The 27,278-nt window shown below is 40.0% G+C and overlaps 1 protein-coding gene across 8 annotated transcripts in view; it reads right to left on the reverse strand.

The window, feature by feature from the left end:
- The window catches only part of PITPNM3 (PITPNM family member 3), a 407,952-nt gene that overhangs the window by 266,814 nt on the left and 113,860 nt on the right, over positions 1-27,278 (reverse strand). For 7 of the 8 annotated variants that reach the window (XR_004537058.1, XR_004537057.1, XM_033921386.1 and 4 more), the window contains one exon: positions 14,991-15,086. The exons of the other annotated variant lie outside the window; for it this stretch is intronic. Coding sequence is in view for 5 of the 7 variants with exons in the window: in XM_033921386.1 (XP_033777277.1) it covers positions 14,991-15,086 (96 nt within the window). In the remaining 2 variants the exon portion in view is untranslated. The remainder of the gene's footprint in view (positions 1-14,990; positions 15,087-27,278) is intronic. 8 annotated transcript variants of the gene reach the window in all.

The raw sequence follows: 27,278 nt of genomic DNA on the forward strand, positions 1-27,278 counted from the left end.
GGACAGGTTTGGGAACCACTGGGCTACTGGTATCATAACCTTACCAGTATTTCCCAATACAGCATCAGCAACTTGACAGCTTAGGAGCAGGGATAGAGACTGGTTTGGTTGGCTCCTCATACATATGGGGAAGAACCTCCTCATGCAGCAGAACCCCAAGAAGACACCCCCCCATCTTCACTGGATTCCTCCTACTATAGATAGATATTAAGGGTCTGATTTTATATCAGGGCATCTATTGGGGCAACTATTTTAAGACTATGTTATAAAGTCTTTATAAAATAGGCTCCCGGTCGCAGTCCCTACAGCGCATGAACGTTGACATACATTTTTAATATATTCCACTCCCTTTACCTTATTAGGGATCGGAATCATTTCTGTTGCTTCTTTCCAAATAGGCAAAACCAGTAAAACAAATACAGTCAATCTCCAGACATTGAAGGAGGCCATCAGTTGCCATATAACTAGTCACCTCTCAAGTTTTCAGCTGCAAGTATTCATTAACGGGGATTTTCTAAACAGGCACCTACTGCGATTCAAGAGGTGTAGGACTCAAAAGCAGTATTCAGACCCCATGAAATTTCAGCTTGGTGTTTTCTGTCTGTGCAGAATTATAGCTTTGTCTAGAAAGAAAGTGGTAGATATTTATCAGGCAGGAGATGGTCCTCCTGGATTTAATCGTGGTAAAAAGGCCATCCTTAGATTTTTAGGGACAATTAACCACACAGTGCCGCTGCCATCCACTGTGAACCTCATGCCACTAGTGCCAGGGAAAAGGTAATGCCAGGATTTACCTGTCTGGTGGACATATTCAATACGCTAGCCAGGTAAATTTAAAGTTAGGATAGCAAAAAGGCTGTCTGAACATTATTTGGTCACTTGCCTGGTTATAGGACGATTACGATGTTGTTTAGACATGTCTATGTTATATGTGGTAATTGCAGGGAAACAAGATTTTATGTATGCGATATGGAAACTGCATAGTTATGTGCGGTATATAAATTTTTAAATAAATAAATATCAGTAGCATTTGGATGTTCCAGTGGCTGCTTATGATCCAGACGGATGTTCAATGATAGTGCCCAGATTATGCTCAGCATTGAACGTCCAAATCAAATTCAGCCAACCACCTTTGAAATCAAGGGGAAAATTATCTACCATTTTTGCCTTCCAGGCTTGGGGCTCCTTTTACTAAGCTACGATAGAGTTTTTAGTGCGTGCAGAATTGCCGCATGCTCTAAACCTGCGCTACGCAGCTAGAACTAACGCCATCTCAATGCTGGTGTTAGCATCTAGCGCACATGCGCTAAAACCGCTATCGCAGCTTAGTAATAGGAGCCCTTAGAAAAAGCAGAAGTTAGAGCATGGGCTCTTTTCCAAGGGCACCTAACCATGTAAGTCGACACTTTCCCATGGAGGAGTAGCCTAGTGATTAGTGCAGGGAGCTGAGAATCTAGAGAACTGGGTTCAGTTTCCACTACAGCGCCTAGTGACCCTGGCCAAGTCATTTAATCCTCCACTGCCCCAGGTACAGAAACAGATCGTGAGCCCACTACAAACAGAAAAACGTACCTGCGTATATGTAATACTGCAAACCACTTTGGTCGTACCACGGAAAGGCGGGATATCAAATCCGAGACCCTTTACCCAGTTTAAAACAATTCCTTGCATTAATGTGGTTTAAAAAAACGTATGTGGGCATTGCGGCTGCAATGAAGGGGAACATTCTGGGAGGAGAATGGAAAATAGCACAGCGATTTTATTTTCAAATCTGCTACATAATGTGGGTGCAGAGTCCACATCTGTTTTGTTATGAAAGAAAGGAACTTAAAATCAATATTTTATCAAGCTGACATTTCATTTGTAAAGGCACAGGAATGGTACGTGATATACTGCCTTTCTATGCAATCAAAGTAGCTTACATATTATCTACATTACTTATCTTGCACCTGGGCAATGGAGGGTTACGTGGCTTGCCCAAAGTCACAAATTGCTGTTGTGGGAATGAAATCCAGTTCTCCAGATTCTCAGGCTGCTGAACTAGGGTAGACCACAGTAGTATGCAAAAAAAAAAATCAACCATATAAAATCTCATCTCCACAAGGCTTATTTTTGTCCACCTGGTATGTCTTACTCATGTGTCAAATTTCAGCTTGATTAGACAATATTTAGAGGTCACCCCAGCATGCACTGTTTGCTTGTGTGTTGTGTATGTAGGTGATTGTGCATAATTAGTATGTCTGCCATCGTCTAGTTTTCAATCTGCACCCAAAAATTAGCTCCTTGGGAAATCAGTCTATCAGCTGTCAACTAGACTGGACTTGATGTTCTTTGGTCAATTTTCATCACTATGACGAAGGAAAACCTTTACTGGAAAGCTATAAGTTGGCGTGCGAGTCAGCGATGGTGGTATGAGATCGAGCCGGAATACCGACTCAACGCATAGACTCTTGCATTAGGAAGCTGAAGAACCTACACAAACAAAACTGTTGCAAACAAGGCTCTCGAAGCCATTTCCAGACATCAATGGCTTCTGTCCGAGCACCCAACACTTGCCTTTTTTGATGACAGAATCGCACCAGGAACAAAGCTATGAATGGTGCAAAATGTACAGCATCCACCGTTGCCAGACATTCCATGACATCTCATGCGAACAGATAAAACAGAACATGTGATCTTTGAAAGTCTTGTAACATTTTTGATCTCTTGATTTAAAGGAGGATCAACAAAAGTTAAAATATTCCTGAAGAAACACCCCACAGAGTGGACTAACGATCCAGTTTTCAAGGAACTTTGGAACTGGGCATCCAAACTGACTGTTAATGATGCAGAAGAATGAGGGATAAGCCTCATTAAATAATACAACGATATTTTGACAAAAGATGAAGAACAAAAGCAATTTGTTCTTTGGCTAATGGCCAGCCACAGAAAGAAGTTTCTTTTACATCAAAGGCGGCTCTTATGCCATAGACCATTGATTATTTATCGAGTGCAGAAGAATTACAATACACTGTTAAAAAAAAACTAAAACACACAGCGAGGTGGGGTATCTGTTGGAGGCACCCTGGAGTAGGATGGCCAACTCTGTTGGGTAGGCAGGGGAGCATTTCCCCTCAGGATCTTAAAGGCAGTGATGCCCAATTTAAACTTGATCCTTGGCGGTTATCGGCAACCAATGTGGTTTCATATAGCAGGGCTGAAGGTATTCCAATTGCATTCTGAGCTAGTTGTAGACAAGATAGTATTGCTTTAGACGAGGTTAGGACACAGAATTGCAATGCCATATCCAGGTTTGCATTTTCAAAAACTATGAATGTTATGCTTCACAGCAACTGGCATTTAGAGAGCAATTCTATAAAGAGGTGCGCAATCACAGCCTATTCTATAAAAGAAAGTAGGTGCCTCCTTCCTTTTTTTAGAATTCCACCATCATCCTGAGATAAAACAACAGTCTACGCAATGGTGGCATTCAGGTTCTCCATGCAAGTCGGCTCACCTTGCAGGTAGTGATGTAATTTGTTTTTGAGATTTAATAAATGTTAAAAAGAAAAAGTGTGGAAATTTTTGAAGATCCCTTGTACATTCATGCATTTATACCAGTGGTTCCCAACTCTGTCCTGGAGGACCACCAGCCAGTCAGGTTTTCAGGATAGCCCCTAAAGAATATGCATGGTGCAGATTTGCATGCCTGTCACCTCCATTAGATGCAGATCTCTCTCATACATATTCATTAGGTCTATCCTGAAAACCTGACTGGTTGATGGTCTTCCAAGACAGGGTTGGGAACCACTGATTTACACCTTCAGAGCAGGTTTAGAAATGTGTCAACATTCATGTGCTATAGGGGCTTTAATCTTAAAATAGGTACCTTTTGGACTTCTCACAGACTCTCTGTTCTAAAATCGGACCCTTGATAGCTGTGTATGAACATAAGAACATAAGAAGTTGCCTCCACTGGGTCAGACTGGAGGTCCATCTCGCCCAGCGGCCCACTCCCGCCGCGGCCCACCAGGTCCTTGACCTGTGAAGTGAATTCTTGACCTTTATAATCTACCTCTACTTCTATAACCTACCTCTGCTGCTATCTGTACCCCTCAATCCCTTTATCCTTTAGGTACCTATCCAAACCTTCCTTAAACCCTTTTACTGTGCTCTCGCCCACTACAACCTCCGGAAGAGCATTCCATGCGTCCACCACCCTCTGGGTAAAAAAGAACTTCCTAGCATTGGTTCTAAACCTGTCCCCTTTCAATTTCTCGAGTGACCCCTGGTGCTCGTGGTTCCTCGCAGTTCGAAGAATCTGTCCTTATCCACTTTCTCTATGCCCTTCAGGATCTTGAAGGTTTCTATCATGTCTCCTGGAAGTCTCCTCTTCTCCAGGGAGAACAGCCCCAGCATTTTCAACCTGTCGGCGTATGGTAGGAGGAATCCAGCGGGAAGGGAGCATCTTTTGGGGTTCTGCTGTACGCAAGGGTTCTTTCCCATGTGTGTGTCTATAGCTGTAGCCTTACAAAGAACTTAATATGTCAGACTCAGAGCTTACCGCAGAAATGTGTGGTATAGAAAGCTGATTCATGATGCTAATTTAAAAGAGCAAAGTGTATGTGATGAGTGGATTAAATTTTCTTCATTAATTCTGATTTTGTTATCTGGCAGTATGCCGAAGGAAGACGTAACACATTAAACAGGGATCCAGTAATTGTGTTTTGACTGGAGCCAGCTGCCAAACAGGTGTGGGTTGTGCAGGCACATCCAGATGAAGGAAAGATGAAAAGGAGAGTGTGAAAGAGGGATAAAGAAACCGGGAGGCACCATGGGAGCAATTTCCAAATGCTGAGAGTTGTTGCAAGTCCACAGGTATTTTTCACCAGGACTTTGCATCAATCCCCAAAGGCAATGTATACTTATTTTCTCTTTGAAAGCTGCCTAGAGAGAAGAATCAGAAATAAATCTCTACAATTATTAATGTGTGTTATATCTATCTATATAGCACTTAAATACATGAAAGTATCAGTATATGAGGGGGTGCTGAAAAGTTCTCAGCCCATCCATGAGGGGAATAACATGGAGCCATGAAACTTACAAGTTACAGTATTCCACATTTTTCATTTCAGTGAAGTTAATGCATCTAGTAAATGGGTACTAGAGATTTTAATAACCTATCATCAGACTTAATTACCTCAAATTTAAAGTTAAATCTCTCTGACTTAAAGACTAACTCCTTAGATCAGTGGTCTCAAACACGCAGCCCGAGGGCCACATGCGGCCCGCCAGGTACTATTTTGAGGCCCTCAGTATGTCTGAGCGACTTCCATTAACCACCACCCTCTGGCATCTGTCCGACAGCCAGTTTCTAACCCAGTTCACCACTTTGGGTCCTAACTTCAGCCCTTCAAGTTTGTTCAACAGCCTCCTATGAGGAACTGTATCAAAGGCTTTGTTGAAATCTAAGTAAATTACATCTAGCATATGTCCTCGATCCAGCTCTCTGGTCACCCAATCAAAAAATTCAATCAGGTTCGTTTGGCATGATTTACCTTTTGTAAAGCCATGTTGCCTCGGATCCTGTAACCCATTAGATTCAAGGAAGTACACTATCCTTTCTTTCAGCAACACTTCAATTATTTTTCCAACAACTGAAGTGAGACTCACCGGCGTCCCTGTGACCACTTTTGTGAATAGGAACCACATCCGCTCTCCTTCAATCCCCAGGAACCACTCCCGTCTCCAGAGATTTGTTGAACAAGTCTTTAATAGGACTCGCCAGAACCTCTCTGAGCTCCCTTAGTATCCTGGGATGGATCCCGTCTGGTCCCATCGCTTTGTCCACCTTCAGTTTTTCAAATTGCTCATAAACACTCTCCTCCGTGAACGGCGCAGAATCTACTCCATTTTCTTATGTATCTTTGCCAGACAATCTCGATCCTTCTCCAGGATTTTCTTCTGTGAACACAGAACAGAAGTATTTGTTTAGCACATTTGCTTTTTCCTCATCACTCTCCACATATCGGTTCCCAGCATCTTTTAGTTTAGCAATTCCATTTTTCATCTTCCTCCTTTCACTAATATATCTGAAAAAATTTTTGTCTCCCTTTTTTACATTTTTAGCCATTTGTTCTTCCGCCTGTGCTTTCGCCAGACGTATCTCTCTCTTGGCTTCTTTCAGTTTCATCCTGTAGTCCTTTCTGCTCTCCTCTTCTTGGGTTTTTTTATATTTCACGAATGCCAACTCTTTCGCCTTTATTTTCTCCCACAGGTTTCACTTCCTCTACCCAATAAAAGTGCACTACTGCACGTTGTTCTTTGATGGTGCAATCTTGCAATGGAGTGTCCAGGTTTCTGACCTCTTGACTGCCATATGACTAAATGCTGAGTGCTGCACTGCGCACGGATGATCTACCCAACAGACAATGTACGAGTACATATGTTGCATTTTGCTAGCTCTGTTCCAGTTATCTCATAATTTAACAATTGTCTTTAATTTTTGATTCGCCCTCGTACATATGCAAGATGTTTGAAGTAGTATAATTAATAAAGCTGCAATTGGTTTTGACATTAAAATAGTAGGTTTGCTTATTAATGGAATGAGAGGTGGATGTGTGAGTGCCTATGTTATGTCTCTGTGGCATTTCAGACTAGCACAGAGAATTCACATTCATCTCTTACACAAACATTTTTTCCCTTTTTTGATGATCAGGGCTTCTTGACAGCATTAAAGCTCAAAAACATAAGTGCCAGCTTGACCTTTTAAGCAATCTGGCAGAGCCAACTAAGACAGCTTGAAGGGCAGGTCTCAGCTGAGCAGAGCTAATGGTCAGACTCCCAAGCCTGGTGCCTAAATCACAAAAGTGCCTATCAAACTATCAAATCTGAATGCTTAAATCACCAGCTGGCTGAACCGACTAGAAAAAAACACAAGTGAAAATTATAAAGCTATATTTCTAATATGTGTTCAGGCATGCCAAGTTTGCATGCCGTATTGAAAACTGGTAAAAGGACACTTTTTGAAATACTGATGTAAGGGGCAAGTCAGTGAGGCTTTGACTCAGACTGCAAAAGCTTAGGGGCACCAAGAACCCTGCTTCACCATTGCAGTAGAGAGCATGTCCATTTATTAAAGAATAAATGATCAGTTTGATGATTTCAAGACAGTCCAACTTTGTTTACAGAATCTTCTCACTCAACCGGCACATCCTATCCAAGGGGAAGCTGGGAGAGTATCCACACACCTTAATAACACTGTGCTCCAGACTTTGATACGGAACCTAAGCTGTATTAGGCTATCAAAATAAAGGGTGAAAATCCAGTGGGAGGACAATGTTAGACCCAAGTTTTCATGCAACCATGTGGTCTCACAAAATGGATACTGTTTTCTGCCAAACTGAAGAAGAAGTTGGGCACTAGTATACTAGTATCACATCCTCTGGGAATAGCTATGCACGCTGAGAAATTGAGTCCACAGAATGCACTTTTACACATTTAAGAACAAACATTCAAACTTATTTTATACAAGAACTGAGAAACACCCACATAAAATGGTATCTGTTAAAGAGTCATATCACCATGTAAAATAAGATTACTCTTAGAACGATGCATGGAGAGGTATCTTATGTGATGATGCACTGTAATGCTATGACTATTGAACTGTAACCTATTCTGAGCTTTTTGGGGAGGACGAAATATAAAAATAAATAAAAACTACTGCCCAAAGTGAAGTTCTTTAGCCAGTGCATATCACAAGTTTGAAAAAGGAGAACAAGCCTCCAAAACCTACTGGGCCCAACTGTACACCACACTAATATCCCTTATGTTGCAGATGACACCTCACATGTGGGATATAGGTGGAGTTTGGAAGGCTTACTGGTTCCACCATAAGTGTATGGTTAGAGTAGGGTATGGGCCTGAGTCCCCATCTCTATCACTGTACCCCGCTTTGGTAATTAAAGCGGTATATCAAGCTAAAATAAACTTGAAACTTGACTGCACTGCCTGCCAGACTACTCCAGGAACCCGCTTGTTGCTCTACTAGGACTAGCCATAACATCTGAAGCACAGGCAGGTATGGACTATTTCATGCACATCTTTGTGGAGTGGTAAGTCAGTGACTGCTTGGGGGGAGGGATATTGTGGGGGGAGAGGGTTATGCTTACTTACCTCCAGTGGTCATCTGATCAATGTGGGCACTTTTTGGCACTTGTTATTAAAGCAGGTCTAGCCCCAAATGTCTAACTTGTGCCCTGGATATGTTCAAAATGTTTGATTATGGCATTAAACAAAAACAAAAAAAACCTCTGTGGCTAGACTCTAATAGGGCACTGGTCTTTGACCTAAGGGCCGCCGCGTGAATGGACTGCTGGGCACGATGGACCACTGGTCTGACCCAGCAGCGGCAATTCTTATATTCCAAATGTGCTTTCCTGATGATGGCTTCACAGTAAAGGTTGAACAGGTAAGGTGACAAGATGCATCCTTGTCTGATGTCACGTTTTATTGGAAACCAATCAGTGTTGCCATATTTAGTTCTCACTCAAACTCTATCAACTGAGTTATGTGTTTGGGTATTCTCATTTTCATTAGAGTTCTCCATAGTTTATTGTGATCCACACAGTAAAAAGCTTTGTTGTAGTCAATGAAGCAAAAGTATAGGGGCTTTTGGTATTCTTTGCTCTTTTCCAATATTCATCTAACATTGGCAATAATGTTTCTTGTTCCTCAACCTTTTCAGAAACCAGCCTGAACTTCGGATGGTTCTTGCTCAATGTATGATTGTAGCCTTCATTGTATTATTTTCAGTAATATTTTGCTGGCATGTGACATTAATGCAATTGGATCTCGGCAGCTCAGCAGCAGGCATGGCAAAAGTTTCTGACATGCTGAAGCTAGATGCTTCCCATGGATCGGTAGCATGGAATATTGCTACTATTTGGGTTTCTGCCAGGTACTGTAACCAGGACTGGCCACCGACCCTTCCACCATGAGACTGATATACAGTACCTCCTTTCCAAGGACTCCAAAAACAGCATCCCCTCTGCAGCATCTTTCTATCCCTCCCTCCCAACCCCCTGTGCTGTAGAACCCCTCCCACTGTGACGTGGTAGAGGAAAACCCTCAGCGTGGAAGACCACGAAGCAGCCCGTTCAGAGTGCTGGCACTGCTGCTGCTTTAGGAGGCTTCGGAGCAGAGGTATGTCAGGTCTCATCGGGGTGGGGGAGGGGGGGAGTGTCACTGAATTGATGAGTCAGATTTTTTTCAGTGAATCAGGCAACACTAGTGTCAGGGATAGATTCTGGGACATTCGGGGGTTGATCTTAACTAGCGATAATTTTTGGGATAGGGCTTATATTAGGAGCATCTTTAAAAATCATGCTAGGGCTTATTTTCGGGGAAACAGGGTAGATGGACCATTGGTCTGACCCAGTATGACAGTTCTTATGGAATGGAAAACAAAGATGAGAATGTTATAATGTTATTCCTCCATGGTGTAGCCATGCCTTCAATACTGTATGCATTTTGGTGTGCAAAAATAGATACAGTATATCGGAATTAGAAAAGGCACTTAGAAGGTAATTGAAAATGATAATGTGGACTCCCCTATTAGGAAAGACTAAAGCGGCTAGGTCTGTTTGGTCTGGAGAAGTTTGCTCAGGTGAGATACGATAGAGGTTAAATGGAGAAATTGAGTAGATGACACTATTTTACGTCCAGTATTATGACTGGATAATATCACATTGCTGTGGTATTAAAAGAAATCAAAAAATGTCACAGCCATATTTAATCATGTGAGCGTATAATGTCCTTCGAGGGACTGCCAGAAAATTAAGGTATGAGCCGAGGAATGTATTATAGTAGGTAGATTTAGGCATTTGCAAGATAAGGTGATTAATAATTTTGGTTATTGCTATATAGGAAATATGCTTTGAGACAACCCGAGGCAAAACGTGCCTGCCTAACATTCAAGATCTTGCATGGCATTCTTCCTCCTCTAATTCCACTATCTTGGAATTCTGGGAGACCTGATGCTACCAGATCCATCCAAAAACTTAAACTATCTTTTCCCTCGTTAAAAGGTGTTATCTATGCTGGAAAATTAGGGAAATCTCTTTTCTTCAAAATCACTGAGCTTTGGAATAACCTTCCTACCCAGCTGCGGAATCTGGGCTTCTTTCAATTATTCCAAAAACATCTGAAAACTGGGCTATTCTCAAAAATGTAAGTTTCGCTGCTCTCTTCATATTCACTCATTCTTATTATGTATTTTTCCTTATTTTATTTTTCATGTAAACCGTGCCGTGCTCTATCTTTATAGAGAGGTTGCGGTATATAAGCTTAAGGTTTAGTTTAGTTTAAAACGTAATTAATGTTGGCACTATTTCCCCTGAAAAGAAGATCACAAAGCTATCTAAACTAAGGAAACAAATGAGAAGAATTGAAGAGCTTTAAGACGTTGAAGGATTTTAAGGAAAATATACAGTCCATTCTCATTATTCGTGGTAGTACGGTTCCCAAAAATGTAGGCGAACTGTGAAATCGTGAACCAAACATTGAGGTTATGGGAAAATAGAGGTTAGATTCTAGTAGTACATGTTGCGCCTCAAAACCGCAGAAAATGAACAGTAGATCCTATTGGGGAAAAAGGGGTTAGGACAGTACTTGAAGTACCAGTAATTCACTCTCCATGCACTTGGGGGCAATATCTGGAAGCAAAGCCTGAGCGCAAGGTGAAAGTGAAAGCAAAAAAACTGGTTTCTTACGCGCCGGTCTGCAAATGCGTTAACACAGTGGTGCTAATGGGAATATTGGTTGCAATTGATGCAACCGCAGGCAGGTGAAATTGCACATCGTGAATGCGTGAACAACGAGAATGGACTGTAAATTAGAAAAACGTAATATTAAAAAGAATAAAATTAAAGAAAGATGGACTGATGAAATATGGTGCATAGTTGATATACTCGTAAATTACAAATATAGGACATCTTATTGCTTCTTCATAAATTTTATAGCCAATAGTTTATAGTTTTTTTTTATTTATAGTTTGCCTTTAACAAGGCAGATCACAAAATCACATACATATAATAAATATCACAAAACATACATATAAAATCATACCACAGAACAATTTAGCACTAAACCATGCTGTACATTTTCTTCCAGTTGACAATTCTTCAGCAGCCATACTTCATTTGACAAAATAGGTGCCATTTCAGCTATTTTTTTTATTTTTTTTTAAGTACTCAGCGTCTCTTGCTGCCTTACATAGGCCGGAAGTCTATACCATTCTGCAGGGCCTACGCAAGAAAAAATACTTGCTCTAATTGTTTGTAATCTTAATTCTTTTCTTGTTGGTATAAATAAATCGCAGTGTCCAATAGGTATTACTACTAGTATCATATTGCCATCTATTAGGTACAAACAGAAAACTGTCCCCTGCAGTTGCAGACTCCCGAGGCATGCATGTTGAGCGAACACTCATCTAGCCACTAGGTGGCAGCACCGATAAAGCATGCTACAGTTCAATAACTACTATTGTATAGTAAACATCCATCACAACTTTTAAAAATAGGCACAGCACCCAAAGCTTGGTTTGAGAACAAGTAAATCTGGTAGTACCCGACCAACAAGGAGTATAACCAAAGCACTATAAATCTTCAGCTATAATAGGCCAGCTGTAGGTTATGGTAGGCATTTGAAGTGCTACAGACTGTCTAAGAAATGGATGTGGGTGTACAATCATGAAAATGTTCTTATTGTTGCTTTATTGAATTAAATTGAAGGGTGTGTGCCATCCCTTAATTAGCAGTCATTGTCCTTGCTGGGAACTTGATACAGCTACCTGTAAAGTATTTTAGAATCTAATTTGAAAGAAATGGTGTGGCAGCCGTGTTAGTCCACTCCAGGGGTAGGCAATTCCGGTCCTCAAGAGCCACAGGCAGGTCAGGTTTTCAGGATATCCATAATAAATATGCATGAGATAGATTTGCATCTCAAGGAGGCAGTGCATGCAAATCCATCTCGTACATATTCATTGTGGATATCCTGAAAACCTGACCTGCCTGTGACTCTTGAGGACCGGACTTGCCTACCCCTGGTCCACTCTTAAAGATAATCCCCTCCTTTTATGAAGCCACGCTAGACTTTTTTTATTGCAGGCCACAGCAGTCAAGGCTCCAATGCTCATAGAATTCAAATGAGTGTCAGAGCTTTTACCACTATGGCCTACAATAAAAACCCTAACGCAGCTTCATAAAGGGGGGAATATGTAGAAATAAAAAGATATAAAACAAAACGAATCCAAGTGATACCTTTGTTATTGGACTAACTAGAGCATTGTTAGATTAGCATCAGAGCATTTAGCTCTCCAGGCCATGGTAGAAACCTCTACTGTGTCTTAGTAAAGCGTGTGAGAGAGTGTGAGAGTGAGTGAGAGTGCGAGTGTGTTAAATATGCTGGAAATTTAAGAGAGGATGCACAGCCAAGCCCTCATCCCAAACTAAGGCCCTCTTGTACTAACCAGTGGTAGAGGTAGGAATTCTATGAGCATTGGAGCATTTAGCGTTCTGGGCTGTGGTAGAAACCTCTATCGTTGCTTAGTTAAAAGGGGGGGGGGTAATGTTTACTATTATGAAGGAAGACTATTCTGATAGTTGTTTTCAAATATATTTTATTGAACCCTACAACTTTCAGGTAGGTGTCTAGTACAAGGCGCCTTCCAGAATGTAGACGTGCTTAAGGGCGGATCGTAGGCAGACCTTGGGTGTGCTTTGCATCTAGGTACCAGTATTTAGGCCAAGAAAACCCTAGCATAAATAGGGGGCATCGCTAGGGGCAATTCTATAAGCAGCATCTAACTCAAGATCGATGGACACTCTGCACCGCGTTCCTCAGCGCCCGTTTCAGGCACAGTTTACAGACTCAGGGCCCAATTGTTTATAAGAGTTAACTTGTTTTACAGCTGAAAAAATTAATTAGATATTGATTATGGGAGAATAATTTTTTTTCCTACTCACAAATAAATTGATCAAAGCAGTTAAATAAAGTGGGGCAAAACCATCAGTCTTTGGGACTCATCCCGAAAAACAAATGGGTTGTCTACAATGAATGTATGCGAGATAAGTTTACAGGCAATAATCAGTCGGCAGCAGCTAGTAATTATTGATTTACGAAGAGATTCACCCAAGTGCAATTCAACATAAATCTTAAAATTTTGTTAACAGCATAACAGTAGTAAAAAAAAGACCAAATATAAACAAATACATTGAAACTCCCCCTTTTACAAAACCGTAGTGCCGTTTTTAGCACCGGCCGCTGTGGTAATAGCTTAGATGCTCATAGAATTCATTTGTTACTGCCGCTAAAAACTGCGCTATAGTTTTGTTAAAAAAAAAAAAGAGGGGGAGGGGGTGAATAAGAAACTCAAAATCAGCAGTATCATGAAACAGTTTCAAAAAAATATACTTATTAACACTGAAATTTGAATGAGATATAATACAATGTCAGCATAATACTTATGAAATACCTAATAAGAACATCAGAACATTCAACCAGATACGATGCTAATGCTTTTCAACAATACAGCTCATCATATAGTCAAGGGACCAAGCGTCGATATTAGATGAGGACAAGATAGGTAGTACATAGTCCCTTGGAATAAATGGATTTGTATTTGTGTGCTCTTGCCAACTAAATTATTACTACTATTACTATTAATTATTTCTAGAGCGCTACCAGACGTACGCAGTGCTGCACAGAGTCACGAAGGAGACGGCCCCCTGCTCAAGAGACCTTACAATCTAAACAGACAAAGCAGATACATAGGGGCGGGGGATACAGTTAGGAAGGATGGTTAAACTGCTGGATAGGGTGGTGAGCAGAGAGGAGCAGGGTTATGAGTTGAGGGCTGTCTCAAAGAGGTGGGTTTTCAGTCTATACCAGGGGTGTCAAAGTCCCTCCTGGAGGGCCACAATCCAGTCGGGTTTTCAGGATTTCCCCAATGAATATGCATGAGATCTATTTGCATGCACTGTATGCTAATACATCTCACGCATATTCATTGGGGAAATCCTGAAAACCCGACTGGATTTCGGCCCTCCAGGAGGGACTTTGACACCCCTGGTCTACACAGACTCAGATATATCAATGATGGGCCATGTTCAGGCACCAGTACTGAATATCCACGTCTACCCAGACTGCTCCTGGACGTCAGGACTTACACTGGTCCCAGGACCCACATGAGACATCCCAATTGTCTCAGTTTGAACTGTATGGGGAATGTACATATAATAATACTATTACTACTAATAATAATTATTTCTATAGCGCTACAAAACGCACGCAGTGCTGTACATAAGAAGAACAAAAGAATAGCCTTACTGAGTCAGACCAAAGGTCCATCAAGCCCAGTAGCCTGTTCTCACGGTGGTCAATCCAGGTCACTAGTACCTGGCCAAAACCCAAGGAGTAGCAACATTTCATGCTACCGATCCAGGGCAAGCAGTGGCTTTCCCCCCATGTCTTTCTCAATAACAGACTATGGACTTTTTCTCCAGGAAATTGTCCAAACCTTTCTTAAAACCAGCTACTCTTACCACAACCTCTGGCAACCTTTTAAGTGTGACTATTTATGCATTCAAACTTCAAGACAATTACGGTAAACCTGCTGATCAAAAGTATTGATGGCAGACTCCCACAAAAGCTAGAGGAAATATCAGTTTTGTTAAATGTGACAGTGAAAGTTTCATCAGAAAAAGGCCCCAAACCCCGTCTTCACCCCCTAATAATTTACTAGCTATAAATTTGAGAGATTGCTTAAAAATAGATCAACTGTTATAAACTTATGGGAATAATGTTCTCCAGGAAAAACATCCATACAAATTGCATGTCTTCTTTATTTACTCTAACATTTCCTTTATAGGTTTTATGCTATATTAGTCTGAATGTCTGATATGATTTCCTTCTATAAGCATCAGCAAGAAGTAGGTTTATACAAAACAAACCTCGTGCGTCAAAGAATTCATCATCCGAGCTCTCCACCGAGTCATTAATGATGTTCTGCATGTGCCACTGTGGACCACTGAACCTACGTGGGCCCTCTGAAAAGAAAAATCCAAATTACAAATAAGAACAAAAGTTCCAGAACACTCCATCAGCAGAAAAAAATAAATACATTTGATAACAAAAGAATGCATATGGTTATGTATATCATTTTTGCATAATTCTTATATTCGGGGATGATCATTTTTAACACCCCCATCCACCATATTAAAAAATTATTTTTAATATCCGTGAGTCAAATAACTTCTAGTGCTCACTGCAGTGTTTAAGAACATCAATACACCCAACTGTAAAACTAGACAAGCCAGATTAATACAGATTGATGCCAACAGAAAACCATGAACACCCTCGTCCAGTATGGCATAAGAAATCACAAACTTAAAATAGAAATCTATACACAGAAGTCAAACTGAACTGCCATGAAGCCAGACAGTGAATGTTCCCTAGTACTGTATAAAGATGGCAGTTGTAAATTTGAAAAAAAAATAATTCCCAAATACTGTAGAAATAAAACAAAAAATGGAAAATAGGCAATAGCATTTGATTGGACTAATCCATTTTTCAATTAGCTTGCAGAGGCCACAATTTCCTTCCTCAGTATACTGTACTGCTGATACGGAATCCAATCCTGACCCGAAAAAGGGGTTTTGGTTTCCGAAAGTTAGTAAATAAAAAATGTATTAAAATTAGTCCAATAAAAAGATTACATTATTTCCATTTATAAATGTTTATCAATACAGCTACAATATTACTTTATTCTAAAGCAACAAAAAAAGTGTGGGGGGGGGTTTCCTTCTTTTTGTCATCTCTGGTTTCTGCTTTCCTCATCTTCTCTTCACTCTCCTTTCCATCCAGTATCCGCCCTCTCTCTGACCCTTCCATCCACTGTTACCCTCTCCCCCTTCTGTATGACATTTTCCCCTCTTTCTATGCTTCTTCCATAAACTGTCTATCCTGTGCCCCTTCTCTCCTTTAAACAAGATTCATTTCAGCTTCATTCTCTCTCCATGTCTCTCTTCTCTCTCTATTCCCTTCCCCATGCTCTGCCATGTCTCTCTTCTCTTTTCCTTCCTTCCCACCCTACCTCACCCCATTGTCTGGCATCTCTGTCTGCTTCCATTCACTTTCCCCCATGCACTTGTATCTCTCTCCTCTCCTTCCTTTCCACCTCTCCCTAAGCCTCCCCCTCCCATGCTCTGGCATCTCCTTCCCTCCCTTTCCAATGGTCTGGGTGCCCGAGGGATTTCAAAAACCCGGCAGTTTGTCCAGGTTTTGGAAGGTCCTGCGTCCAGAGGGCATCTGCACATGCACATTGAAATGTTTCCTCTTCAAAGACGCCTTCGAGTGCTGATGCATCCCCTTCTTCTCCTTAACAGGTAGCTCACAGCCATTAAGCAGTTCTCCTTTTCCTCTTGGTTTATTTTTCCTTTTTTTGTTCTCTTTTCTAAAATTCATTGTAGTTCTGCCCTCTCCTGTTTAACCGTATGTCTGTCGTGTCCATGTATTCTGTTTTCCCCCGTTTTTTAAATTGTATATCGCCTAGAATCCACGATAGGCGATCAATCAAATTCTTAATAAAACTTGGAAACCTTTACCCCAAGCATTTTTTTTCAATGCTGATCTAGTTACATCTTTCCAGGCACTGGCAAGTGGATAAATAGCTTCCTTAAGATTGAACTCCTTGAGAAAGTCTTGAATTTTTATGCCTCTGTTAATTGCTCAAGCAAGTAATTTAGAAAACTGTCTTTATACTTGGTCTTCATGGAACGTAAAATTCCTTGTTTACTAGGCTGTAGTAAGGATGTCACATTGTGTGAGGTGGATGTGCAGAGCCTAGAACCAGTCTAGAACCAGTCTAACCAGTCTAGAACCAGTAAAACTTCAGTTCTCTTTCAGATCAGCTTCTCTACAATGAACTCTTGCTGATGGCACAAAGTAGTTAAGGAACCAATCACTAAGAGGGACATAATCAAAAATGTGCCCAAGTCTGAGGTTGGATGTTTTGTGCAAGACATCCACAAACCCAGCAGGAAAAATGTCCATTTTCAAAGCTGCCAAACGTCAATCTTTTATTTTCGAAAATGAGCTAGGTATACGTTTTGGTTCTTAGGACGTCTACCTTTTTTGCCCATTTTCAGAAATAAAAACATCCAGGCAAAAAACGTACAAAAGCAACTACAGCACCGCCGGCGGGTGCAGTAAATCATACCCGGTATGCTCCAGGGGGGGGGGGGAGAGAGGAGGAGGAATCGGCTGTGCAGAAGGCTGATTGGCTGGCCAGGGGGAGGGAGGAGGAGGAATCAGCTGTGCAGAAGGCTGATTGGCTGACCAGGGGGAGGGAGGAGGAGGAATTGGCTGTGCAGAAGGCTAATTGGATGACCAGGGGGGAGAGGAGGAGGAATCAGTTGTGCATAAGGCTGATTCGTGGACTCATTCCCTTTCGAAAGAGGCAGTCAGAAAATATTGCGAATAACTGAGTCCGCAAATAGCGAATCATGAATTTGCGAGGGAACACTGTAATTGCTTCTTTACTAGCCTAAACCAGAATTTCATTTGTAGCTAAATCCAAACATCTACCAAACCAAAAAATGTAATGGTTTGACTCCCTGATCTCTACGTACCATGATAGGCAGAGGTTCTTAGAAGCTCTGTGTCTCGAGGCAGAAAAAACCCCCCACTCTCCAATGCTCCCATCCCTTTATTGTAATAACAAAAGACAAATGTACAAATATTGTTTTTTCCAGCATATGCTCTGCAAGGCATACTGTTCACAACAGATTTGGCACAGAAATCATATTGCACCTGTTCCTGTATTAATCATAAGCAAATTGGATTTTTGGACATTTCAAAAATGTCTTGTAGTTTTATAATAGGCCTGGTACGCCACAGGGAGATAACAGAAATATTAATATATCCAGCAGCTAAGACTGAAAAACCTACTGTACATCTCCATTGAAGCAAACCAAAACCTAAAGTCTCAAGAGGGACAGAGAAATAATAAATGTGCTGTCAGGTTCCACCATATGAATCCCGACCAGGGATTAAAAAGAAAGCATTGCTTTTATTCTTTTTACAAATATCAATAGCCTACTCATTCCCTACTGCCATCTACAGCACTCCGTTCTATGACTCAAAACCTCTTTTCAGTTCCATCTCTAAAGCATATTAACACGATAAGATCAAACAACTTTGCAGTGACCACACCATCTCTTTAGAATTCTATCCCCAATTACATTCGAGAAGAACTATCTCTGCTCCATTTTAAAACAAAGCTGAAAACATTCCTGTTCCAAGATGCCTTTGATACCTAACTGCCTTTGTAAGGGCCAAACACTTGCTGACTGCTGCAGGCAAGACACCCCCCCCCCCATATTTAGATTAAAAATCAATAAAGATTTAAGATGTTTTCATTGTATTGACATTGTAAGCAACATACAATGCTAGAATGTACACCGTTGTTTGAATAATTTTACTGGTGTAATTCTGCCTATGTCTAGCTGTTGTACACCACCTTGGTAAATAAAGTTTTTATTTTACTGTTTCTTTGTTTAGATTCATTTCTTTTTGCTTTTAGTCTGTTTCATTATTCTGTCCTATCTGAATGCTCCTGCTCTTTTCTTATGATTTGATACCTAAACCGCCTTGTGCGTTTATACATTTAGGCGGTATATCAATAGACCACATATACCACATAAAAACCTTGCGGATTACAAAATTACGTACATACATATTTAAAAATGCTAAACATGTTTCAACAGGAGAAACGCAATAAAAAATTAACTAACAATATCATTATTAAAACCTTCTTTAGTATAAATCATGTTTTATTGGTGCACGATCAGTAAATACACAATACAGCACAACAGTACAACAAGGTCGAGATCACCAAATGTACAACCAAACAATTTCCCCCCCCTAACCTGGCTCCAGCTCTCGAGGACTGGAATTGCCTACCCCTGACCTAGTCCATCTGTCAGCTATACACTTGGGTGCCCCATAGAGGCCAAGATTTACTTGCTACAATGAGCACTGTGGACCTGATTCTATAACCAGCACCTGTTGAGCAGAACTGTCAATCATCCGCTAGGCACCATTTATAGAATTATGCCTAGTGGCATCTAAGCAGGTAAGCATAATTTATTTATTTTTTCCATTTTCTATACCGTTCTCCCACAAATTTTGCTATTAGCATTGAACTCCTACAGCCACCCATCATGTAGATGGTATTAATGCATATGCTAAGCGCAATTGTATTTTTCACCGATTGTCCAGTTCTCTTTTATGTAAACCGCCTAGAACTGCTGGTGATGGCGGTATAAAAGAAGTTATTATTATTATTATTATTATATTATTATTAATCAGCTAGCACATAACAAGGTTGGTGCTCTAACTAATTAGCACAGGAAACACTCATTCCCCTCCCCGCCACTAAAAAATAAATTTTATTTTTTTACGCCATGGGTAGCACATGAACATCCCAAAAGTACCACAGGACACCTCAGTTCATTCATTTAGGCCAGTGTCCTGCAAATTTTTTGGCACCAATGCACATTTAACAAGAAGTCTTTAAATGCAAAATGAGACACTCCCCATAGACTCGAGACATATAATTACACCAATAATTCAAAATCCCAAGGAATCTTTAACCCTTACTAGTAATTACAGAGCAAGAGCAGCTATTCCCTTTTTACCAAACTAATAGAAGGTTTGGTAAATACTTGAACAATTCTGTATTTTGCACTTTTCTCAATCTGGCTTTCGTTCCTGCCATAGTACAGAGACTGTGTTTCAAGTTTAATAAAATTTTGATTTGATCGCAAAATCTTACTTCAATGCGATTTACAAAAAATGTTGCAAATTAGGGTGACATAAACGAATGACATTTTGCTGACAATGATTTCCATAACTATATACCAACCAAACACAAGGAAAAAATAAAATGGATTAAATACAATTATAAAGTAAATATAACAGGGTAGGAATTTGAAACAAAAGGAAGGGGAAAAGATTACCTGCTCAATTTTACTTATAGCTCTTTCTAAAGAAAAGAAATTCTAGGAGGAATCTTTGCTTGACTATCTCCACCAGTTATTTGGTAAATGTATGAACATAAGAACATAAGAATAGCCTTACTGGGTCAGAACAATGGGCCATGGGAGTCACACAAACCGACATTTAACACTAGCAGAACACACAAACGTAGTGCTTTTTTACATTGTGGAAATTAAGAACCATAAAAAATATTTTGATCCTTTATTGTTCAGACTATTGGTGCAGGCATTAGTTTTAGCTATTTTAGACTATTGTAACATCATCTATTTAGGAGCACCCCAACAAAATTCTAAGGAAATTAAGGATAATTCAGAATACAGCTGTTCGATTGATTTTTGGTTTAAAAAAAGAACGACCATATTAGTCCATATTATCGTTTACTTCATTGGCTGCCTTTGGAGGCAAGAGCATTATTAAAATTTTCCTATATCTTTGTTCGATAGGTTTATTACTTAGTGAGTTTTATTATTGAAATTCTATTTTACAAATATTTGTATTTTTAACTGTATTATTGTATTTCGTCAATTGTCCAGCTCTTTTTAGTGTAAACTGCCTAGAACTTTTGGTTATGGCGGCATAAAAGAAGTTATTATTATTATCATCATCATCATCATCAAGCCCAGTAGCCTGTTCTCATGGTGGCCAATCCAGGTCACTAGTACTTGGCCAAAACTCAAGGTGTAGCAATATTCCATGCTACCAATACAGGGCAAGCAGTGGCTTTCCCCATGTCTTTCTCAATAACAGACTATGGAATTTTCCTCCAGGAACTTGTCCAAACCTTGCTATGATTCTGCAGTTTGATCTTGGTAGTGCATCTGATCTTGTTGACTGTGAAATTTTAATAAGATGCCTGGATTCAAAGGCTCAGTTAAAAGCCCACCTCTTTGAGAGTGCTTTCGACTACTAACTCTTCTCACCTTGGGTTCTGCATCCCCGACCCTATATGTCATGTCTGTCTGTGCAAGTTAGATTGTAAGTTCTTCCAAGCAGGGACCGTCTATAAATGTCAAAATGTACAGTGATAAGTAGTAGTAGGATTATATCTGGTCTAGTACTACAATGGTTCAGGGTTTTTTGGATCATCGAATCTATTGGGTTGTTTCTAACGTTCATTATTCACACAAATGGAAAAATTAATGTGGAGTAGAGAATGACACGGTAACAAAATTCATCACCGTTCCCATCCCCGCGGATAACCACGGGAAATAATCCCATGTCATTTTCTAGTGTCTATTTCAACCTCAGTCCTTCTACACCAGCATTCTTCAAAGCAAAGCTTGAGGGTCAGTGGTTGTGGCCATTCATACTCTGATTCTTCCCTCTCTCCTTAAAGAATGACATGAAGAAGGTTTTTCCGCGGTTATCCGCGGGGACGGGAATGGTGATGAATTTTGTCACCGTGTCATTCTCTAATGTGGAGTCTCTTAAGGCTCCCCAATTTCCCCCACATTATTTAATCTTTACTTAGCTTCCTTTAAAGTTAAATTTTATAGTTATGTAGATGACATAACTATTGAGGTCCCAATCACATTCCTCTCATTTGAAACTTTACAGTTTCTAATGACAATAATTCAGGCAGTAGAATCATGGATGAGAGAATTTAAATTGAAACTTAATACTGGGAAAAAAAAAATTTTTCTAGCCTCACCATTAGGTAAAATCAAGGAGGATATACTACAACTGAGTGGAACTGCTTATTCTATTATTCTGATTATCAAAATTTTAGGAATTTACTTAAGATAGGAACCTCTCATTTGATGTTCAAATTAACGCCTTGTTAAAAAAAAGTTATTTTATGTTTTGGAAACATCAGACTATTAGATCATGTTTTGAATTTTCAGTTTTTAGACTTTTGATGCAGTCATCTATCTAGCTTTCTATAAAAAGAACATTAACAGACTGTAATTTATACAGAACACCGCAATAAAATTAAAAAAAAAAAAGATCATGTGACAAAGTACTATCGGATTTTACATCGGCTTCCAGTTGAAGCAAGGATTCTTTTCAAAATGGGTTGCATTTGTTATAAGACATTGTATGGTCTCATAGCAACCTATCTTGTGGACCAACTTTGCAGACAGAAAACCAACTTTGTGTAAACTTACTATATTTTCGTTTCCAACAGTAAAAAGTTATATCTACAAGCGCTTTTTAAATAGAACATTAGGCGAGTTTATGAGGAAATAATTTTAGTAATTTGATATCAAGTTCCGGCTCGTATCAAATTTTTAGAAGGCTATTGAAAACTCACTTATTTGATAAATTTCATAAATGTTATAATTCTCTATTCACATTTGTAAACTGCATAGAACTGAGAGGTACTGTGGTATATAAATGGTTTGTTATGTTATGTTCTACTCCAGAGTACAGAGGAAATTCACCTACCTTCAGATAACCTTCCCCCAAATTACCCACCTTAACACCTTCCAATTAAACAAATACCATCAATAGATTGTAACCTACCCTCTCTAACTGCATTCCATATGTATTTTTCATACAGTTCTTCACTGTCAGTTTAATTTCCATCCTATAAGTTCACATAGAATTTTTCTTTTTTCAACCATCTTTATTTTCTCTTCTTTATTAATTTCCAGGTACTTTAGTTAGATTGTGAGCCTTCGGGACAGTAAGGGAATTTTTTAAGTACCTTCTTACTTCTCATTTATAATCTTAATGTATATTTTCTTCAAACCGCTTAGAACCTAACGGATGTAGCGGTATATAAGAAATAAATTACATTACATTACATATTTTATATTTTGAATCTTTATGTACTTTCTACTTATTCCGCTATTTGCAAAACCTTCAGTAAATGCTACTGGCTCAAACAAAATATGGCTGGACTAAGAGTCTGTAGATGCGGATGTTACCAGAGTGATTTATCCCAAGAACCCCAAGAACTTGATATTCTATGGATAACAGACCTAATCAGGACAATTCCATTTGCTATAAGTATGCACCCTGGGTCTCACCACAGAGCAATCCACACCCAGCGAAGGATCTCGGGGAGGGGAAGGTTACAGTAACACAGAAAAAATTTTCTTCAAAAAAAGGAGAATGATTGCAAAGAAGACAATCAATGAAAGTGGAGGTAACACAAAGCATAATGAACCAAAAAATAGCAGGCAACAAATTTCTAGGATCCTATCAGTAAAAATGCGAATAAAAAGTTGGAGAAAAGAACAGGGAAACTATCTGGACCTCATAATCTTTAATGTTAAATACTAACATGTCTATATTTACCTCCTTCCCTTCATATTTACGATAATATCTGAAGAATAAAGGGGGAGAAAACATTTGCTCCGATTAGGGCAAACCGATTCAGCGTTGCCAGTGATGGCATTATAAATACAAAGCAGATGCCATCTCAGATGATATCAAACGCAACGTTATCCACCTATAAGTCTGTCAACATTCTTCAGGTACAAATGCTACTCAACCCCTTCTCCCCCCTCTTGTGGTTCACAAAGGAGTTAGGAATCGCACACTGATTCCCTTGTGTCCAGCTTGCAACATATATTGCACAGAACAATCAGGACCGCAATAGGCATTGTACAATGCCCTCCAAGGTGGTTTAAATGTTTGTCCTATTCTAGTGACTTTGAAGAATAAATCAGGGAACCTTAGAGTAGAGAATGAGAAATTTTCCTTATCCCATAGGATCTCTCTGTCCCCATCCCTGTCACATTCCTACAAGCTCTGTTCTCATCTGCACAAGACTTGAACACTTTAAAATCATAAGTGGTTGAGGCTTCTGCAGGTAAGGCAGAACTTGCAGGAAAGGGGGACAGGGACAGTGACAGATCTCATGGGGATGGGATGGGAATACCGAGATCACACGGGGACAAATTTGCTCCCATGCCATTCTCTACCACAGAGTATGTCTAAGGCTGCTTTATGGAAAAATTCCAAATGAAACTCTCTCAGTTCTCAGAAAGCAGCCTTGTAATAAATCAAATTCTTATTCAGGGTCAGTGTCAGCTATGAAAAAAGGGGAGGCTGTTAATGGCTTCTCCGTGAAGCCTTGCATTCACTTTTCTGAAGGCCAATATTAAGGCAATCTGCTTTGCACCGTCAAAAAGACTCCATTAGGGAAAAAAAGTGACAGATCACTTCCTACAACTTCATAGTAACATAGTAAAATACATCAGATAAAGATCTGAACGGTGCATCCAGTCTGCCCATCATCACAGTCATTGTTTGATGATTAAATTGCATTTCTTTGGCATTTCTGGGACATAGATCTTAGAAATCCACCCGGCATTGTTCTTAGGTTCCCAACTACTGGAATTTCCGAAGGCCACCCCAGCCTATCCAAACCATCTTGTCATTTGCGGGACATAGACCATAAAAGTCTGCTCAGCCATGTCCTTGGAGTTTCCGTCAAAGCCTTCTCCAGCCCATTCTAAACTGAATTGCCATATATGAGACGCAGGCTATGCACATCTGCCCCATACCAGCCTTAGTTCTGTATAGCTGGAGTCACCATCTAAGCAACTCTGACTGTAAGGTGAACACAGTGGATCCTAGTGAGAGGGGATGCATTCCATAGAATGGCTACTTAAAAAGGAAGGTTTTACAAACGGGGTTTCAAGCTATCCCACATGAATCCCAAAATTTGCATGTATTGGAGACCATTTACATCCATTATCCATGTCCTGAAAACCAAACCAATTATGCATCTCCCCCTCCTTGTTGATTCCATGTTCCCAACTGTTCTGCACGCGCTACGTATGTTAACTTGAAACCGTTCTGAGCTTTTTCAGAGAACAGGATATAAATCTAAATAAATAGGTCTCTTTCTAAGACAAGGTTAGGAAACACTGTTCTACATTTTTGAACGACAAAGCCAGCAACCTTTGACTTGGCAAGTACCTCACCATATTAGTTCTCAGAATACTACAAAGAGTCAGGTTGGACCCCGTACCTGCATGGGGGACTAGTATGGAACAGTAGATTGTAATGGCTAGCCTAGTGATGCTATAGCTTTCTTATGCAAAAGATAGTTGTGGTGTGTGTAAGTGGAATTTTATGTCCTTAAGGAAAAGTGTGAGCAATACTATACTCAGAGACTTCAAGGTCTCTCCCTTTGCCCTTCTAAGACCTACTCTATAAAGAAGGGACACATAGAAACATGATGGCAGATAAAGGTCAAATGCCCCATCCATAGCATCCACTATCTCCTCCTCTCCCAATTGGCTAAGGCTCTTTACACCTGCATTGTGATGTCATTGAGCTTTATGGTTATTGAAACAGAAACATGGCAGATTGGCGAAATGGCCCATCCAGTCTGCCCATCCATAGTAACCATTATCTCTTCCTCTCCCTAAGAGATCCCACGTGCCTATCCCAGGCTTTCTTGAATTAAGACACAAACTCTGTTCCACACATCTACCATCCTTTCTGTAAAAAAGTATTTTTTTGATTTTTTTTTAAAAAAAAGGATTTCCTTTGATTACGCCTGTCACGTTGACAAGGGGAGAGTGATTGGTAGCAGCATGCACTTAAAGACAGGCGTTAATACCAGAACCTACCTGGTTGCTATACCAGCCCCCAGAAGCTTAAACATTTAGACCCCTCTCTCCTCCCCTATTTTATTAGCTCTATTCACCTTTGATATCTACGTAAATTGACATTTAAGCATTTATCTTGCATTCCTGTTTGTCCTCATTTACAGAGCCAGAACACGCAGGTATCAAACCCATGCTTGTGCAAATGACAAGGGCTATGGTCTGGGCACAGCAGTTTCACAAACATGTATCCCCCATTTTAAAAAAAGAGTCTTAAAGACCAACACTGGGAGTTACACTTGCTACCAAGCATGTCTTCTGGAGTTAAGATGAGGTTGCCCCCTTAATCCCCTCCCCCCCCCATCATGGCAAACTGGCAAAAAAAAAAAATAGCATTGGGATAGCCAGTTACGTTTCTAAGATCACAAAGATAAAACAGCTATTTTCTTGCCAGTTTGCCACTGGGGGATTGAGGTTGCCCCTTACCTTCTCCTTGAAGAAGAATGCTGCTGCTCAACAGAGGCTATTTATCAAATCCGAAACATGCTTGGTAGCAAGTGTAACTCCCATTATAACCAGTTATGTCCTGGCTTTGAACCCATAGAATTTTTTTCATACATTTATTTTTCTGAAATGGACTGCACATCAATTAATCATCAAAAAATACCACTTTATATCCAAGGTCACATACCAGAAAGCAGAATACAAATTCCCCCCTCCCCCTCGTGCTATATTAAAAGCTTTCATCTCAAAACTACCTCATATATAAACTAAAGACACTGTCCCTGGGCAAGCCACTTACCGGTAATCTTCCTAGCCCTGGGTACAAAATAAGTGCCTGTACATACGTAAACTGCTTTGAATGTGTAACCACAAAAAAGTGGTATATAGGTCCCATTCCCCTTCCCTTCCTGTTCTCACTTTATTGTTCTTTAATTTTGCCCCCCTCTAACTTGGCATCTGAAAATTAACAATATAATTGAAAGAAATATATTTGCATGCCTGGAGAAGATTTTTAAACCTCATGAAGTGTCAGCTAGTGAGTTGGGTTTTTTTCAATAATGTTCCACACAGGGTAGAAGCACCTAGGAACCACTTCTGCTCCACGAAGAGATAAGGAATGCAGTAAGAGGCAGCAAAGTCCGGGGGCAGACACAGACCCCAACGTTTTTGTTTGGTTTTTTTATTCATGTTAAAAAATTTCATATTTGTTTTCATGCTAAACTAAACTAAACCTTAAGTTTGTATTCCGCATCATCTCCATAAGGATAGAGCTTGGCACGGTTTACAGGTAAATTCAATAAATGAGGGAAGGACATAATGAGAAATTAGAGGTTATGAAGAGGATATCTAGCTTTACATTTTAAATAGATAGCTTTACGTTTTGGAGAAAAGCCAGGTCTTCAGATGCTTTCGGAATAATTGGAATGAGCCTAGGTTCCGCAACGGGGTAGGGAGGTTATTCCAAAGCTCAGTGAATTTGAAGAAAAGGGATTTCCCTAATTTACCTGCATACATGATGCCTTTTAATAATTTGAGTTTGTGGGCGGATCTGGTACTGTCAGATCTCGAAGAATTCCAGGATAGTGGGATTAGGAGAGGAAGAATGCCATGTAGGATCTTGAAAATTAGGCAGGTACATTTAACGTGAATCCTAGAAATCAC

The sequence above is a fragment of the Geotrypetes seraphini genome, chromosome 15, assembly GCF_902459505.1.
Source record: "Geotrypetes seraphini chromosome 15, aGeoSer1.1, whole genome shotgun sequence".
NCBI classification, from domain to species: Eukaryota; Metazoa; Chordata; class Amphibia; order Gymnophiona; family Dermophiidae; genus Geotrypetes; species Geotrypetes seraphini.